We start from the raw sequence: 20,358 nt of genomic DNA on the forward strand, positions 1-20,358 counted from the left end.
AAACAAATATAGATTTAATTTTGATTTTAAGTGTTTCATAATTTGGAACAAATTTTCAGAGTTTGTAAATACAGAAGTAGCAAGTACAATTTAACAAAGCAAAGTTGTGTAGTGAGTGAGTAGTAGAAACAAAGCAATCTTCTGGTGTGGATTTTCTGCCTGTTTATAGGGGTCACTCTGATCTAATTTCAGAGCGATGAGCTTACCAGTGCAGTACTACAAGCATATGTGGGTAGAGCATGCAACTTAGTTATTCATATATTATCAAAATAAGTCACTAAATTGGTGGCGTGATTGCTGTTGGTTTTTGGTCGGGCTATGTTACCTAATGCAGCAAAAATGAAGCTTATTCTGCAGAACTGCAGAACCTTACAAGGCAGCAGGTGAAAAGACATGTAGTTAAGTGGTGTGGCAATTAAAGTGAATAAGCATTAGGTTTACTTGTGTAGGCTACGAGCTGACCAGTGACTAATGAAACACTGGGCTTGTTCTTGAAAACTTAATGCGCAGTGTTCACTGATGGTTAGAGGAGCATGCTAAAAACCACTGGGAAAGAAATAGAGAACAAAATACTGATTATCAGCCTGTCTTTTAAACCCATTATCTGACTGAATTTTTAATTTTATGCAGAGTTCGTATTCCCTTGTCTCGAAAAGGATAAGACCTGGTATAGGCAAAGGTACGGAAGAGCGAACTGCAACTTGTAGCTGAGTGATACCCCTATTTCACTTCTGTCCTTATTTGCATTGCTCTTGGGTTCTGCTTCTCTTATTTCTCCTTCCCACAATTAGGAGCATATAGTTGGGAGATGTGATGCTGTCCAAGTGATAGGCAGAGCATTTAATGCTCGAGGTGAGAGTCAATTAAAATTGTAGACATGTTCTTCTATGACATAGGTTAGAAAAGAATGACAGGAAGGAAGAAAAAGTTCCTTGTTTCATTTGTAATAAATTCGTGATGCTAGATGTATTTATCCTCGGTGTTCTAAGCTTTAACTAATGTTTTAAACAAGGAAATGGTTTGTGAAAGAAAGAATAGTTAATTATTGATTTAAGTAAGACAGAAGCATATTCAGAAACTGAAATATTGCAGTAGGGGAAAGCAAGTACTACAGAAGTACACTTTTTTGTTGTTGTTGTGCATTTAACAAAAGAGATGAAGGAGAGGCAAGTTCTTGTCTTTTTAAACTGTAATATTTTATATATGGTATTTTGGTCATTGTACGTACCTGATCACAATTAATCACTAATTGATTAGTAAAGCTGATCACCCTTAAAAAATGGTTGTGCAAACTGTCAGTAGGAATGTCCAGCAGAAGTCCAACAAAACTTCTGGCAGTAATTGTTAAAGTGATAGTAGTGTTTATTAGGAGAGATGAAATAACAGGCAGATTCATCTGGTATGTGATACATACATGCATACTGGCTGTACTAGGGCAGTTAAAATTGGTAATTGAGTGTCATCATGAATGTTTGGTAGTCTTGAGGTAATGTACTCAGCTGTTCTTGCTTATGTCTACTGATCCTCATAAGACTAGGCTGTTCTATCTATTGTTGTGAGGGCTAAACTGAGATACCTCCAAATTAAATCCCTGGATGGGGCAATGTATTGTCAGAGAAACTATGACTTTTCTGGGGGTGATGTCTTATGGTCTGAACTGTTATATCTTATGAGTGACAAGGAAATCATTCTGACAGCTTGGTTTTCTTGGCACATCTGAATGATGACAGCATATTATGTATTCTATGTGTATTATGTAATAAAGGTGTCACACATAATGATGTTACATATTTTATAGCAAAGTCTTTAATGGCTAGATGCAGTTGCATAGAATTTGCTCTTACTATGCAGCAAAACTTTGTGTTGCTTAGGGAACTAAAAAATACATTTTTTCAGATTTTGGTGAGACATGTAATTTTGAAATTTGCCTCAATCACTAATCTTATTCTGCTAGTCTTTTATTTTCCCAGAAAAAGAATTGACTCCTTAATCTGTAATTTAGCAGGAAACATTGTTCATTAGTAACATTCATGTTTGTTTTAATGAGATTGAGTATACCTGCCATGGAAGATGTCCAATATGGCAACATTTTGGATGCACTCAATGGAAACCGTCTTTGATATTTGTGCTTTTGGTTTAAAAATTGTGTCTTTTTATTTAGTTGAAACAGTGTCTTCTCCAGTAGTTTTTGCTGAAGTTGTGTTAGTGGACAGAATATTGGAGTGCATACTTCATATAGAAATAAAAATGAACGTTTAAATAGTGAGCAATCTGTCTTGAGCATGTGTGCTTGAGAGGTTGTTAAAAACAGCTTTGGGGGCATGGTGTCAATGACAGAGGAGGAGTAAAGGATTGCATCATTTTACAGAAAGTGGCAGAGTAAGGAGAAGAGGAGGTTTTTCTGGAAACTAGAGGAGAACAACTGAAGTGTGAAATAAATAATTTCATGAGGGTTTGTGTAAGAGAAATACACAGTTGACAAGAGGAGATGGAGAAAGGCACTCTTGGAATAGCATTTCTGACAGCATAAGATGCTCAGGGTTCTACAAGTTCTACAGAAAGAGGGGTTTGTTGGGGTTTTTTTGGTGTAATGGCTTCAGGTTATATGGAGAGAAGTAGCTGACTTTTCAAATGTATGCATACCTTTTAAATGTTCTCTGCTCTTAAGTGGGAATACATGGTAAGTGAAAGTTTACCAATTTAAAAATACTTAAAAATGACATTTCAGCAATCCTCACAGAGTATAGTTATTATTGTAGCCCTAAAATTTGAAAATCTTAACTTGATTCTATGGAAATTGCTTTTTACATATGCTTCTTCCAGTTTTCAGGTCTTTGTTAATCAATGGCTGAGATTTGAGATAGCAATTTTGTTGCACAAAAACCAGCCTGGTCTGAGTTGTTAGTTCTCAAGTACATACCGGGCTTTTCATAGATCTGTAATTTATTTTCTTGTAAAACTAGAAATGTAATGACAGTTTGTTTATAAGGTGATAGATGTAATAATTTCTGGTTTTACTTTTTTTCTTGGTGTTATGGGTTGACCCTGGCTGGACACCAGGCACCCACAAAAGCCACTCACTCCTCTCTGCAGCTGGACAGAGGAGACAAAATTTAACCAAGGGTTCATTGTGGCTTGTCTCTCCCAGGGAGCCCCGGCTCCATTTTCACTCCAGCTAGCCTGAGACAAGCTGCAGATCGAAGGAGTTTCCTCAGGGTCCAAAAACCCGGGAGGTGGCCGAGAGCCTTTCCCTTAGCACGAGAGAGCGAGACCCCGTCGGCAGCAAAGGAAGGAGGTCTGTACTTGCTCCGGGGAGTGAAACCAGGGCTTTATTCAGTCTTTCTTCTGTTGTCCCGCTGCAGACCTTTCCCCTGTCCAACTGCCCGAATCAAGAGACCACTCAGCCGCATGGTCTGAGCTTATATCCAGGGATGGGGCTCTGGGAGGGGACAAACCAACACCCAATCAGGGATAAGGTGGGAATGGAACAGGGTTGGATTGCATTCAAGGAAGGGGACTGGGGAGAATGTGTGAGGTGGGCTGGGGAAAGGGCAGGGACAAACTTTGGGATATTACATTTTCCAGGGGAACAGGGGAGTACAGAACAAACGATTATAAAACCCAATGTAAGAATGACATACAATATGAAACCAAATAACACACAGCAACAGCTCATGGATCGCGATAAAAACCAGGAGAAATCACTCATCAAATACGATCAAGGGCAAAACAGGCTTAACTTAGAGGTGTAAAGTAAATTTATTACTAACAAAATAAGAACAGGATAATGAAAAATAAAATAAGCTCGTAAAAATACCTTCCCTACACCCCTCTCTCCTTCCCAGCTCTACCTCCTACTCCAACAGTGTAGGGAGACAGGGAGTGAGGGTTATGGTCAGTTCATCACCTATGGTATCTCATGGGAGACAGTTCTCCTGAACTTCTCCAGTGTGAGTCCATCTGACGACTCTCTGCAAACTGCTGTGACGTGAATTCCTCCCACAGACACACATTCCTCCCAAAACTGCTGCAATGTGGGTCACTCTTCCATGGGGTGCAGCCCTCCAAGGACACGCTGTTCCAGCCTGGAAGCAAGGCCTCTCTCTCCACCCAGTCTCCCACCATCACAGCCTTCTCTAGGTCTCCACCTGCTCTGGTATGGGCACCTTCCCCACAGGCTGCAGGTAGATCTCTGCATCCCTTGTGGATCCCCATGGGCTGTGGGTGGATCTCTGCTTCCCCCGTGGATCCCCATGGTTCACAAAGGGACACCCTGCTTCACCATGGTCATCACCACGGCCCGCAGAGGAATCTGGGCTCCAGTGCCTGGAGCATCTCCTCCCTCTCCTTCTCCACTGACCCTGGGGTCTCCATGTTGATCCCCTCACATGTTCTCACCTCCTCCTCTTCTCTGTCTGGAATTAAAACTATTCCCCTACCTTTATTTTGGTTTCTTTTTAAATATGTTGTCACAGTGGCATTACCAACCTCTTTCATTGGCCCAGCCTTGGCCAGCAGCATGTCCACCTTCTGAGCCATCAGGGATTGGCTCTGCTGGACATGGTGGAAACTTCAAGCAGCTTCTCACAGAAGCCATCTCTGTGAGCCCCCTCTGCTGCCAAAAACCAGGCTGTGCAAAACCAATACACTTGGCAAGCATGAAAACCATGCCAAATTTCCATTTGACAAAGGTAATGTAAAATTTTTAAAGAATATTCAGATACATTTTTTGAGAGGAATGTTACACTAAGGCGTAGTAACACACAACAGTTTCCAGGTAGGATATTGAAAGTTCCAGGGATTTATGGCTAGAATACTTCATAGTTTGCTTCTAGGTGTGCCTGAAGCAGTGCAGCCATGAGTGAAAATTGCAGATATCTGACAGCTGTGAGTGACCTCAGTGGGGTGAGTCAGTGTCAAACCAGGTCTGTACCAGTGTCCTCATTACAGCTGGTGCTACTTGGCACCCCTGATGGCAGTCCCAGCGGAGTTACTGAATCAAAGCACCAGGCTGGTCTCCTTGTTTGCTGTGCAGTGCCAAGAGTTAGCTGAAAAACTTTGTTTTCTGTTCTCCTGAAGAAACTATTTATTCTGGTTGAGTAAAATGTAGTTTTCACTGCTGACAAGGGATTGTCGTGTATTTATACATAGATTTTTTTACATGGAGCAATAGTGAAACATCAAGAGCAAGTATTATTATGTGTACATATAAAATGATTGATGCCACGTCAATACTTGCGACAGTCGAGAGAAATTTTATGAAAGCAATGATTCTATTTATTTTGTTGAAGCTGTGTTACTTTGCTTTTTTTCCCTGTGTGGATCCCTCTCAACTGAGTAAAATAAAAAAAATATTTTTATAAAGCATTGCGGAATCCCAGAGATTAACTGAAACCTGCAGAGCCTGAAATACTTTAGGAGACATTGAACTCTTTCTCATTCTGCTCTTTCATGTAGTTGAGAAGTCCGGATCAAGTCCTGTCTAGCAGAATTACTATGCTATGTGTCATAATGTAATAAAATATGGTGTTATGACCTGAACAAAGGACCTGAACCCAAGGTTCTGTATTATTTTCCAACTGTGTTATTTTCCAAGAATTCTGCAAGCTTTTGAAGTTGTTGCACAACAAAATCTATTAAGACCCCACAACCTTAGTTGCTGTACATAACTTTTTATTCTCTTTCAAATAGGCTAGATTGTCCATATTCCCAGTGTTCTTTTAAAATCTTATATACATTTCAGGATTACTAAAGAGGGAGTGAACATTTTGCATATTTTGAGATGTTAGAGATTGCTTGTCTATAACAATTGGGAATTTATTGAAAAATTACCATGTTGTTACCCCATACACGCCCACGTCCAAATGAGAGTTAATATGACAGGTATTTCCTGCTCTTTTACATCCTCAGACCATAGTCTATGCAATGTCTTAGCTTTCTACGTGGTATCTTCAAGTTGTTTAATATTAAACCCTACAAGTCTTGTTTCTCCATTTATAAGAGAGGAGCTAAAAGCTCTTAGTATTTTTTTTTATGTTTCTAAAATATTCTGAATATATAAAATGCTGTTCAAGTACTAAGTTCAAATATTTTCTCTTAAGCAAGGCAACTTGGCTTAGTCAGATTTTAACCTTCTAAGGTTGTCTAAAATGATTACAATGCTCTCTATGTGACCCTTAGTAGTCTTAGCAGCTTTCAAAGGTATCGCCAAGACCTGGTGAAAATCCCCATTCAGTCTTGCTATGTAATGTTTTGATACACTCTCTCATCTCAGGCTTCTTAGAACTATAAGCTTGGCTGTTTTTCTTGGTATTTACAGATTCCCTGCTTTACATTTCCTGCTTTTTCCACTAAGCACTGTTTTGGCAATCTATTAGGACAGAAAGGGTAATAGATTTTCACACTAGGTAAGTAGTGTCATAGAACATAAACTCCTCAATTGACCAAAGAAAACATTGAGAGACTGAAAAAGCAAGTAGAAAGAATTCTGCATACCTGGGTAGAGCAGAATGCATGTGACTGTAGGAAATGATTTTTTAAATGTAGTTTATTATTTAACAGTTAATTGTTTATTATTTATTTGAGATTTTTCTGGGAAGTGGATTTACAGATCACGTACATAAAAACCTGAAGTCAAAAGGAAGTTGAGGGTAAATCGAGAATATTTTGAGAAATCATGTGTGTAACAGGCAGTTTTTATTTGAACATAGGCATAAAGAATGGTAGACTAGGGAAGAGTTTCTTTATCTTCTAATATATGTTCTGATTTCTTGGTAAAATATTTTATTTTAAATAAATGTGTCATGCTTATAATCTAATAAATTAGTCCTTGTCATCACTATCATCATTACTACCCTATCAAAAACAGGGTTGATACTTCTATTTCCTTTCATAAGGTAATAAATCTTTCATCGTGTGTACCTGGTTTGATGAATTGAAGTGTATGAGATAGCCAAGATGATTAAAATTGTGTCTTCTGTTTCACAGAGAAACAAAAATTCAGAGAACTTCCCTGAACATTGTAATATAGTCATTATAACCTCATAAAAAGCATTGGGTTTTGGTGAGGATTTATATTCAGCAATATGCCTATATCCACCATTGGTACACACGAGGCAGTGCATAACAAACACGTTATATGCAGAAGCTATAATTTCACACAGGTGAAAGACTGACATCAAATGTCAACCTAATCATTTTTCAATCTTTTTTATTTTTTATTTGCAAACTCCAGAATGTTTTCCAGCTGAAGCATCTCCCTACCAAAGAGTAAATTTCTACTTACTTAAAATTTATTTCTTTTTTTAATTAACCTTTTCTAATCACAAAAGTTTGACAGATCACAATTCAAAAGCTGTCACAAACATCTATTCACATATTTATGACTTGTTTAAAGAAATGTAAGAAAATTTCTAGCAATAAATAAATACTCTTCAGAGTAATTTTTCAGATTGGTTGGTAGAGCGCTATTTCAGAGGCACAGACATGGATTACTGTCTACTAGGAAACTGGATAATGGCAATTTATAGTTTTATCCAGGTCTCATTTATTTTCCTCTCCCACATATGGAATTTTAAAAGTTCATTCATTTGCATGAGTCGTGAAGGTAGAAACACTGCCCATTTGGAAAAAGTGGTACATATTTTCAAGAAATTTCCTCTCATTATATTGAGGAGGAAATTTAATCTCAAAACTACATAACTATGTAGCTTAAATTCGTTTAAGTATCTTAAGTGGATCATTGTGCTTTTCAGGAACTGTCAGTTCTTATTCTCATTCAGTTATGGGCTGGACAGAAATCAATTCAAAATTGTGTGTGCAATCATGATATCCCTCTTGGAAATTGTTCATTCGCACTGTTTCCCAGGTTTTGGGCTGTATTTAGTAGGTGGATTTGTTCTGCACTAATGAGGAGAACATTGTGTAGCTGAATGTTCTTCCATGTGGTTGGATTCATAAACATCTTCCTTTTAATGGAGCTTTTTCTCTCCATGTGGAGGCAGTATCTTCCTGGTATGGGCAGAAATATTTTTTGCAGTACCTGTTTTGCAGGTACTGCTTAAAAATGCAGCAGTATGTTGATTAATCTTTTTAAATCTGTGAAATTCATTGACATTGACAGATAAAATAAACTGTGTAATTGTAAGTCATCTTATATATAGGCAAACCCCAGAAGTTTGGGATTAGATACCCAAGGAAGTATTGGAAACCTCAGAGATCATAGAATTATAGGGTGGCTGAAGTTGGAACAAACCCATCAGAATCGTTGAGTCCAACTCCTGGCAGGACACCTCAAGAATTCCATCCTGTGCCAGAGAGCATTGTCCAAACACTTCTTGAGTTCTGTCAGGTTGAGCTCTGTGTTGTTGGACACTGGAACCTGTAGAGAAGATGTGTTATCTTCTCCCTTCCCATTGTCTCCTGTTTTCCTTGTCAGCATAGGAATATTAAGAAACAACCACTTTTAAATCTAAAGAAGAACAGTAAGCACAAAGATGCACATTAAACTACTCTCTCCAGAGATCAGGTGCCTAAATCCAAAATACACTAAGTGTTTTACCTGCTTATGATTCAGTGCACCTTATTCTCCCAGTTATTTTTAAAATGGCAAATGCCACTAAAAACGTGTTTGGTCCCGTGGCAGGAACTTGGAATTCTTTTCCTGGTGGGTAAATATTAATTAAAAGGTTGTGGACTCTTGTTCCATTTTGTTTGCTTCTCTAGGTCCAAGATCTGTTCTTTCTTTTCTGCACCTCGGTGTTGTTTGACCAAGGGCCCTGCTAAGCAGAGCAGGTGCCTTAGTAAGGGCATTCCCACTGAAGGTGTCCCCTTGAGTTCTGGCATACTGAAAAAAAAAAAAAAAAAATTAATCAGTTTTCCATTTCTTTAAGAACAAGAAGGAAGGAAGTAAATAGTTAAAGCTGAAGTAGCCGCTGGGGAGTGGTTTGTACCAGTTTTCAATATTGGCATGTGAAAGTACATAAGCTATTACTTCGGGAATTGCCCTATTGCTTATGAGACAAGTTGAGTGCTTGTGTCTAATTCCTGCTATGCAAGGGAGGGAGATGGCATTGTTATAATTAAACTTGAGGCTCTTTATTTGTTACTTTCTTACAGGGAACAGATTCAACCTCTTCTAGGACAGTTTAGCCAGTCAGAGTCTCTGTTAATCTCATCTGGGGTTCAGCCAGGGACTCTCGATGGCATTCTCCTGGATGCTGGCTGTTCTTCTATGCAATTTGACACGCCTGAAAGAGGTTTTTCCCTGCAGAAGGATGGACCTTTGGACATGAGGATGGATAGTGACAGGTATGTTATAATAGAGTATTTCTTCTTGAATGTCAAAAAACTGTCTGCTCTGCAACCCTTGTGCATTTCCTTTCCTCTTAAAATGAAGAATTCTTGTCATAAAGCCACATCTAATTTTGCATGAGTATTCTTTCTTTTGTCAAAAAGCTCTTTTCTGTCTCAGTGCTCAGCCCTTGTTATTGTCTTTGCCTTCTTTGAACTAAGAGGAAGGTTCCAGTGATGAGTAATTAAACCAATAAAGTTTTATTAACTGTACCTTTAAATTGTAACATTTCTGGAGTGTATGGTATAGAGTCACATGAACATCTCTCTTTCAGAGGCCTATTATTTCCACAATTTCTCTACAGGTACTTGATCTGCAGGCTCACAACTTCTTATTGCAGTCCCTTTCCTTTTCTGCCACATTTGCTATTTGTGGAAACTTCACTTGAGCAGGTTCAGTTGCTCCCTCAGGAAAGGAGCAGCTCTTTTGTGCAATGACCATCTGATCCAGTTGCTTCTCTGTAAAAGGAACATAATGAAAATAAATAAAATAAAATCTTATCCATTATATCTGCTAGTTTAAATCAGATAGCTACATTGCTTTTAACATACTAGTATGACGTTGTCTTCCTTGCCCGTATTTGTTATTTTACTTAGCAAAATTATAAGCTTCCTTTCTCTTTGTGTAGGAGGCACATCAGGTTTACTCAATTGTCAAATTAATGGTTACTGTGTAAATCACCTATGTTTAAGATTAGTACTTTCAAGAGCATGAAAATCAGTTGTGGAATGATAAGATCCCCTTATGCAGCATTTTTCATCTTCAGACAACCTGATGTAATTCTGCAGCATTTTGCTTTTTATGTGAGCAACCAAAGATCTGTCTTGTGTTTATAATGGCTATAATTGCATGACACATTACATGACAGAGAATGACAATTTTTTTCTTGATGTTTTGATGAACATGGTGTCTTAAGAAATGCCATTTGTTCTTTCATTTTCACAAGAGCCAATGGGAAATCTCAATTTCTAAGGAATTATCTTACCATATTAATATTAAGTCTTAACACAGCAAATTTCATGATACTTGCTTTTTCTGGTTTTGTGCAAAATGCTCCCATGATTCTCCTGGGATTCAGTGTTCAGATTTCAAGAACCTGAACTCCAGGCTTAAATATAAATCTGATGCATCATGAGAAAACAAACACAGAACAGGAGCATAAGAACAAAGGATACCTGAGGCATAACAAAAGCCTTACAGTCCTTACACTATGGTTGTTGCTATGATACTACTTGCCTGTAAGTTTGTTATCTGTTGTAAGATACTGCAGGGGAGTAAAAAATGCTGGAAAGAGAAGAAGAGAATTTAGAAGAGAATTTATTAAGTAGTTTATATGTTGTCTCTGATTAGTAAACCCATAGATGATGTTCATAAAATACCTTGAACTATTTCAGTAGCGAAGTGACAGAGATATAGATATATAGATTGAAGGCTTACACTGTTTAAATTGTAATAATTCCTGTAATTTATATGGCTAGATCATTTATATTATCTCAGGAGAGTATTTATACATAAATTCTTATACATTTTAGTGAAAAGTAATGTTTAATTATCTTCATTAGCAATTGTTTTCATAGCAGGAGATTAGAAAGAAAAGATTCTGGAAATCACATCTGGCTAGAAAACAACATATGATGCAAGGTGGCTAAAATGAACCCGTAAGAGGAAAGTTTCTATTCTAAAGCTGGCTAAATAGAAAGGTCACACATAATTTCCATCCTAGTATGATTCTGGAATATATTTATTCTTGTCACCCTATTAAGCCTAGTTTATGATAATACTTGGAAGTTAAAACTGTTCTAGTTGGAGTTAAGGAACAAACTCCATTTAGACCAGCAAAAAAAAAAAGGGTTTAAAAGGCGCAAGCTGTTTTCACAGAGTTGCCATCTCCTATTTGAAAACCTCAAAGGCACTTGTATGCAGTGTGTGTGTTTGACTTTATGTCTCAACGCTATGAAGCTTCACCTCTTGTCAATGAAAACTGACGTCAGTGAACTAATTGGCTTCTCTCGTGCGTAGGTACCCTGACATGCCCACTGCTGCTGATGTTGTGAATGCTTTAGATCAACAGGCGCTTGCGTCCATCCTGAGAACATATGGGGAGGAGAGGCACGCTAAGAAAATCGCTTCAGCCATCGTCCAGGCACGCAGCATATACCCCATCACCAGAACTCAGCAGCTTGCAAGCATTGTTGCAGGTACCCTCATTAATTCTTCACAGCGGCTGCTGAGGAGAAAAAAATATTAATCCCCAAAGTCCCAGAGGGATCTATTTGTACTTGAAATCATGCAGGATCTAATCCTGCCTGTTCTGCTCTGATGTCAGATCTCTTCTTTTTTTTTTAAGCTCGCGTTTTTTTGTATTGTAGTTTGACAATTAGTTTAATAATAGATTTAAGGTGAAGTGATACATCATTTTGTCAACCAAATTGAACCACAGAATGACAGCAGCTTTGGGTATTCTTTATCCTGGTTATTGATCCTGGCTACTTTCAAATATCAGATATGTCATATCTGTCTTTGTTTTAAATTTTTGTATTTTAATATTTTAAGAGGAGGTACCATGGCAGTTTCCAATTATGAGTAAAATCAGATCATTTCTGTCTTTTTAAAGAATCAGGAAGCACAAAGCAATACATGGCTTGCTTCACCTTGTGCATGCCAACTAGATCAGCCTGAAGAGACTATTGAAACACTTCGTCTTCCTTTCTCCTCACTGTAAACAACTTGAAGAAAATGCAGTTAGGCAGGAACTGTGCTTGCATCAAGAACCTTTACCTTTGTGTTCTCAAGTAAAAATTTTCAAGGAAAAATATGAGACATGAATCCTGTTCATTAATATAATGTGTAGCATTAGGATGTTTTTATTTTTACCCAAATTATGAAAATCACTACGTTTTGTCATGAATAAGTCTAAACTGTTGACTTTGAATATAGACCTTTAAAATTCTAATCCAAATTTAACATTTGCTAAAGAACAGTATAAAATATTTTCAGTATCCTGAAGAGTATTAAAAAAATTATGGCATTCTTAAAAATTTGTATTACTTAAACTGGAAGTCTAAAGCACTTAAATTTAATGATGGAGAAATTAAAAGGTTTGGATTTGTAGAAGTCCGGATACTTTTGGAAAATGTCCAGTCAACCAAGGCCCAAAGTTTAGCTGATAAGATAAAAGGACTTGAAGTCACTGCTTGCTGTTGTCAGCCCCTGCTGTAAATATAGTGAATATAAGCAATCTTAAAAATATATATATATGAAAATCAAAGAGATAAAGCACTATGTGACTTTTATAAGCCTTACATTTTTAATACCATCATTAGCAATATCCTGAAATAATAATTTTGGTCTTTGTCATACATATCTCACGCTTTTTGAAAAACTGTTGATTAAGACAGTGTACCACTACTGAGTTTAACACAGTGATGTGGTTGCTTCAAAGATATAATATTATGTATTGTAGACAAGCAACTCAGTAATTTGAAATAATTTTGTGCCATAGCTTAAACTAAGGAAATGAAAATACCAGTTTATAAAAGACAGAGATTGAAGATCCCTTCATGGTTAATGTGCTGCATGTGAGTCATCAGTTAATGGTCACTTTCTGTGACACTGAGAAGGATTTTTTTGTTCTCATTTTAAATTCTCTGCTATGTTTGAAGAGCTTCTTGATCTACGAGTGCATCAGGTAGTGCACATGCCAAAAACAATGAGTCCAGCACACATCTGCCAAGACAACAAATATGTATGTTTTGTGCGCTTTTTTTTGAGTACACAAGTATTTATAATAATTTTAGAGCTGTTACACTGATTCCTGTTTGCATAAAACTTCTTCCAATTTTAAATTGATTCATCCAGTAAGGAAGTACTATGGTGGATCCTGTAGGTTTTTGAAATGATTAAGAAAACCTTAAATTTTTCAAAATTGTGATATATTTTGATTAATTTATCATCTATCATTAATATATATTCTTGCATGAAATTATATTGGTGAAGTTATTGGGATAAGCCAAAACTAAAGTGCCAGAGACCACAGCTACAGGAACTCCTTGATGGCACAGCCCTAAAAACCACTGATTAATTCAGGAGTTTTACCAGCATAAGATTTATGACCTATTAGTTAAATGTTATGTCCTTTAAAAAATAAAATATTAATTAGAATAATAAAATCTTGCATTTTAGATTTTGCAGATTCTTTGCAAGCTTGATTATCTTCCAGAACAGGGTCATTATTTTTGCCTAGTATGGGAACCAGAACACAAACCAAATAATCTAGGCAATGAAGTTGGGTGTCAGTATCTGAGAATTTGTGTTCTTTCTCCTCTTACTGATTACTATGGCTTCAGATTTTCTAGAACTCCCAAGTTTTATCCTAAGGTCCAGCTGATAATCAGAATCTAGGTTTGGACTAACCTGAACTTGGAAAATTAATTTCTTTTTATAGAATGCTAGACTTCTGGTCTTTCCTACCACCCCCTAAAGGGTTACAACATGTATTGCAGCTCCCAAATGATTGGGAGATAAAAGTGAAGGATATAGTTAAAAAAAACCCCAAGGAAACAAAACAGCATTAAAAATTTGTCTTTCTCTTTGTATTTATAAATATTAGCCAAAAGGCTTCTGATCTGTTTAAATAAGATCTCTATGAGCTATGGAACCTGCAGTAGGAGGAGTTTACGGTTCAGTCAGAACAGCATCTCCTCCTGCAGCACAGTCAAACCCTTCTCGCTGTTTATAATTTTCACAGAGGTATTTGCAACATTGAATGCTCTGTAAATACTAAAAATCAGTAGTTCTCAGCTGAAGGGTTGTGAATAGATGTGTGAAAGTTGATTAAGAAGCACTTCCTAATGTCTTTTGTTGTACCTCATTGAGTTACTTGGAAACAATAAGTCTAACTGAACGTGCAGGAAAACTCATTAAAAGTGGCGAAATTTTTAGAATATAATTTTCACATGCTTTTCCTGTACAACTAATGGTCTATTTTGATTTCTTTTCAGGAGGTAATATACCTTTTTATCTATTAATTTTTGTTCAAAATTTATTTTTTCTCAGCATTATTTAGATACAATCTATTAACAGACAATTTTGAGATCATGTAATCATTTGGCTTTAACTTGAAAGGAGTTGATGATGACATGTTAAGGGAATTTAAAAGTTTAAAGGGAACTTTAATCGGTAAAGTCAATTTCATTCAGACTGGTTCACTTTTATAGACTTTAATTATCAGTTTGGAATTTGTAATATTGCCTGAATTTCAGGTGGGTGAGAATTAACACTGTAGTGAGGGAGCCTAGACAAAAGGACATTAGTTGCGTCACAGAAACTTATTAAATGCAGTGCTAATTCAACAGACAAATTCCTGCAAACAGGTGCACGATCTGAATTAATTTTTAAACTCTCCCATTCTCTTATACTCTGGGGACTTTAGTAATTCATATGGACAGGCACAGCACATTGCTAATTTCATTCACAAGCTTTTAAAATTTCAATACATTTCACATGTGAACCTATTAGACTCTTTTAAAGTATAAGTATCACCAGGGCATCCCGAAACTAAAAAATGGTTAGTTCTCTCACTGGGATTTCAAACCATTCATCTAGCCAGAAGTGTGGTGCTTTTATGAATGAAATTCGTTTTACAAGCTTCCCATACAGATTTTTTTTTTTTTTTTTTTTTTTTTTTGTACCTTGAACAGCCAGTTACCAGGAAGGATTTTCTTTAAGTGTCCTGGTAGCTGGAGGGGCCTGGGTGAGTAGTGATGTGCCTGAGCAGAAAGCACAAATAGATTTTTTTTTAACTAAACTAGAGGGGTAAGAGTGATAGGAGGATTTTTCACCCATGGAACACAGATCAAAATCTGTTGCCCTTACTAAAAAGCTGAAGGCCAGTTTGGCAGAAATAACTACCAGATATTGCATTTATTGGTTAATCCCTGTCTTTGACAATAAGTCTTTGAACACGTAAACAGTTTGATTTTGTTTTTAGTCTGGTAGGTTTTGGTTGCATGAAACTGCAAAGTGGTTGCATTTCTTTACCAGTTTCCTGAATATTAGTGTTCTGTACTTTATTATAGGACCTGCAGTGTTCTTTGTGCATGTTCGACTGAGCCATGTTAGGTTGTATCATACTCACAGAATATATCTGGACTTTAATTAATTTTTCTTCAGTGTGTGATAAATTATTCATACTAATAAATTAATGTCACCGTTAATTGTCATAGAAGGTTATTGTAGGAAGAAACTGCACAAAAAAACTGCACAAAAGCCATGGCAGGATAAGTGGAAGAACCTTCCAAACCCCTGTTAGTATCCTAGTCATGCTAATAGCCTCAGTGTCATTGCTCTTTTATTTATCTATTCAGTATTGCAATTGCAAAATATCAGTGTTCATGATCAGACCAATGAAAATCTGCCCAGATATCAGCATACTATGTCCATGTACATTTTTACAAAATCTTTTGAGCTTGAATTTAGATCCAGAGAATGGTTTGAGTTGGAAGGGACCTTAAAGACCATCCAGTTCCAGCTACACTGGCGTGGACAGGGACACCTTCCACTAGACCAAGTTGCTCTAAGCCTCATCCAGCCTGGCCTTGAACATTTGCAGGAATGGGGTATCTGCAGCTTCTCTGAGCAACCTGTTCCAGTGCCTCACCACCCTCAAGGGGAAGAACTTCTTCTAACCTCTAATCTAATTCATTCAACAGTTCTGAGCATTCTACTAGTGTTTGTAGTTGTTGCTTGACCTTTAAAGAAAGTTGTGTTCGTTTTGCCTAGGACGACATTCCTTTATGTTATGCATTAAGAGACAGTTTTCATCACACACAACTGGCACTCAGTGGCTATTCTAAGGGTTCCGTTTTCAAAGAATCTATTTATAGGTCTGTAAAGAAATATGGAAACAGATACTGTGCCAGTTAGTACAAGCTTGATGTCAGTTTCTTGGGATACCTTATGTTCCGTGATTTTAGTTCTCCTTTTAATTGAGGTCTCTCATCAGAATGAGCTTTGTGACTTCTACAGTGAGAGTATACATTCTTTTTGTGATTCACAGTAAGTAAGAAGGTCATATTCTCAAGGGCAGAAATTATATTAATTAGCTAGTGTAACTTTTTCTAGAGATTGGAAATGATGGAGAAGCCTAGCTCCTGCAGGTTATGTCTATTTACTCTGTTTTGTGGTTCAGCTTCAAGCCACAAAGTCCCCTGCTGTTGTTTGTTGGGGGAAGTCGATCCTGTTGCCACTTTCTGTCTTGAAGGATTCCGATTGTAAGGATCGGAAGCAGCCACAACTACAGTGGGTCTCTTCAGTGAATTTAGAAGCTGTTAGCTTTGGAGATCAGAGGAGGTAGGGAAGGTAGTTAGGAAAATCAGTTATGCAGAAACATATCTTAGGGACATAGCATGCATGATAACAGCTTTGTTAATAATGATTGAATTTTAAAATCCCATTATTTTTCCTCTATCTTTGCTGAACACTGAGATTGCTTCTGTGTTTGTGGAATGCTTTGTGAACACTTAGGCTTTTTGACCTAAGTAAGATCATACCTTTAAAATTCTCAAGAATTCTACTAATTTTTTCTGTGCAAGCATATTATGAGTCAGAATATCTCCATTAATTTTTTTTCAATCACCCATGCAAATTTGAATTTAGACAACTAGTTTCAGAGGTACAGTATTCCCCTCTTCTACTTCAATGTCAAATTACTTGATTATGAACTGCATTTACTTCAAACTCTTTGCTTCATTATGTTGGAGCTTAGGGCTGACATGAAATTAGGGCATTCTAATACATACATTCCAATTGTATTGCCTCTTGTTTAGAAAAATAATTGTCCAGTTATGTGGTAGCATTATCTATTCAATTTATCTTTACCAGACTCCTGTGGTCACTTTATTCAGGTTTCACAGATCTTACAGGATTCTTACACTTTAGTCCCTCTGATCCATCAAAACGAGCTTCTCTAGCTTTTTTTTTATATTATCTATGTAATGAAAGTTCAAGCATAAAATATGCTAAATATTGATATATTAAAATTTCTGTCAAAATTACAGTCTCTACAAAAACTTGTTTGACTCATAAGAATTTTGGAGAAAGGAAGAGGGAGTTTTGTGCATCTAATAAAAAAATATTTAATCTGGTGATTTTAGGTCTGACAAACCTCGACACATTCTGCTGTGTAGGTGAAAACACAACAGTTTCAGCTGCATTTTCGCAATTTCTGAAGGTATTTTTGTGACTGTTTGAATAAACACAGGTGTAGTGTTCAACAATTGCTATTCCCAAACAAGGACACTTCTTTTAAACTTCAAGCAGTTCATTGAAAGATAGTTATTACCAGGTAGAGATTGTCTTCAGTTATCTCTGCCTGTGAAGAAATGCAGTTATCTAGAGAGCAACAGGTAAAATTCTGTCCATTGTACATTAATTTTTTTCCTTAAAAGCATAACACAACTGCAAATACCAAACTGACATTGATTACAGTGAGCTGTGAGACTTATTTACCCTATCTTTTTTTTCATTGTCTTGTTTTCAGCCACTAATTTTTAGCTTAAATTTGTGATGTTGATTTGTAAGTTTTGGAGAAGGAATTTCTCTAAAAGGTTTTAGGGGAAAAAACCCAACACTTAACCACAAACCATCTTTGTTTAATAGGGTTTAAGTTCAGCGATGTGAATTCAAAACATAAAATAAAAGATATATTACGAAGAAGGAAGCTCACTAGTCAAGGTTCAGTTTTGACTTTGCTTTCCTTTAAAGTCATCTTGCCTGAGTGGATGTCAAGATGTAGAAATATTAAGTTATTAACATGCATCTTTTCAAATGTATGACAGGTGCTTTTCCAGCATCAGCACTCTATGCACGAAAGGACTTGCTTCAGAGACCTGCTCATGTTGCTACCAAAACCTTTCAAGGCCTGCGAATATTTGTAAATGATGAGCTCCATGAACTCTTCATAGGACTGAAGACAGCTGAGAAGTTTCTAAAACCTGGAGGTCGTCTTGTAGCCCTCTCCTTTCATTCACTAGAAGATCGTATTATCAAACGTTTTCTTCATGGAATTGACATGACAGAAAAGTACAATCTTGGCTCAAAGCAGAAGATAAGACAGGCTCTGAAAAAATCCTCCAAAGGAGAAGATACACAAGAATCTCCCTGTGGAAAATCCAACACAAAGTGGATTTTTATACAGAAAAAAGTTCTCACACCCCAGGCCAAGGATATTCAAACAAATCCAAGAGGAAGGTCAGCCAAGCTCAGAGCTGCTATTAAGCTCTAAACCAAAATATATGATTACTTGATTGTATAGTTTCCTTAAATTCTGTTTTCCAGAATGCTAACTGGACAGATAGGATCAAACAGAAAAAATAAAATTAAGGCTGTTAGAAAGCATTTCTTTCTTACCTTTGTGCTTGATTAGGAAGTAGTATAGAGCATGAAAATGCAAAATAAATGCATATAAGTGGATGTCACTAATTGTATAAAGAAGACGTCTTTTTTTAAAAGAGCATCAAACACCAAGTTTATAAAAATTGCAGGTTTGATGTATGTATTTGGAGTAGTTGCTTTAGATTAATTTCAAAATCCTGGCATTAGCAGTCTAAATTCAGTAGCTAATTGAGAAATATTTTTATGGGGGTGGATTTCACACACCTAATTCAGATGTCTGGTTTAGTCTAGAGTAAGTTTAAACTAACCTAAGAATTCTTGATATATCTGTATCTGTATCCCAGCTGACTTGTTGCATGAATGCCTATGGGACAAGAGCCAATTCTTAAAGTGACATCAGTATTCCATGTTCTATCCAGGAATTAGTAAATGGACTCTTACCTTTTTTAAGATAAGTATTTATGTCTGAGTGATCACCTGGTTGTTTAATGATTAGCAATTGTAAATAATAAATGTATCTTGGGGGAGAAAAGGGTTCTTAAAAAACCTCTGCTGGTGCTTGTACACTACAGTAAAGCAGTCAGATTTGTACTTGATCATCTGAATTTCTTCCTGCAACCATAACTTCTGTGTATAGATCCACTACAACTTTTAGGTGTTGATGGAATTATAATTAACCCATGAAAATACAGTATTGTGTGTCTTATGAAGTATTCTCCTTTGCTGGTGATCGTTTATTAAGAGGTAGGTATTATTTTAGGAAAGGCCCACTCTTAACACCAGCTCTCCGTTTGTGTGCTATCCTAGGTTGTAGAACGTGTAACATAATTTCTTTTTTAGTTACTATGAATTAAATTTAGTTTTGGATTTATATTTTATCTTAAAAGACCACTGGATTTCTAATTTTATAGGCTACAAATGGAAGGAAAATAGTATAAATTTCAACTTCTTTGAACTCTGACTCATCTCTTCAGGAAAAAGTCTTAATTTAGATAATCAAATTGGTACCAAGATTTCATTTGTGATGTCTGAAACTTGGTTGGTAAAATAAAAAAAATGAAATTTCTGACTCAGTGAAATGACTATTACACTGGCTTCTGAATAACTGACTGGATCATTCTGAACTTGATTTTCATCAAGCATCCTCTTTGTGTTGATGTAAATCATTACTGCACAGTAGTTTTTTGGGTCATATTGACACAAGTTTATGCTTAGATTCACTGTCTAGTACCCAATATAGTGAAATAGCTGGATATTGTTTAATTCCTTGGTGAAGGTAAGTAATAATGTATTCTTAGGTATAGATGATAACATCTATCACTAATCTAAAATAACGGTTAAATGATGCTGGCAATTTCATTCTTTTCTGAAATTTCGATATTTTTCCACTAGCTTCATTATACATGCTGCTTAAATAAAACATTCTACTTCAAATAATATGACTTACTCTTGTCATCTTTGAGACAACAGACTGTACCCTAAATAGACATTTTTTTGTGCAAACATTAAATATAAATAGCTAAGGTTATTTTTAGCTAAGATTTCATACTGAAATGTATTTCAATTGTAGATTTGAGAAACTGTGCCTCCAGCATAGGCTTAGAAGAATTGTA

At 36.4% G+C, this 20,358-nt stretch overlaps 1 protein-coding gene across 1 annotated transcript in view; it reads left to right on the forward strand.

The window, feature by feature from the left end:
- The window catches only part of METTL15 (methyltransferase 15, mitochondrial 12S rRNA N4-cytidine), a 92,701-nt gene extending 72,890 nt beyond the window's left edge, over window positions 1–19,811 (forward strand). The window contains exons 4-6 of the mRNA XM_040068226.1: window positions 9,118–9,309; window positions 11,372–11,550; window positions 18,190–19,811. Coding sequence (XP_039924160.1) covers window positions 9,118–9,309; window positions 11,372–11,550; window positions 18,190–18,635 — 817 coding nt within the window. The 3' untranslated portion in view covers window positions 18,636–19,811. The remainder of the gene's footprint in view (window positions 1–9,117; window positions 9,310–11,371; window positions 11,551–18,189) is intronic.
- Window positions 19,812–20,358: the final 547 nt, after the last annotated feature.

This window comes from Hirundo rustica, chromosome 6 (genome assembly GCF_015227805.2).
Source record: "Hirundo rustica isolate bHirRus1 chromosome 6, bHirRus1.pri.v3, whole genome shotgun sequence".
NCBI lineage: Eukaryota > Metazoa > Chordata > Aves > Passeriformes > Hirundinidae > Hirundo > Hirundo rustica.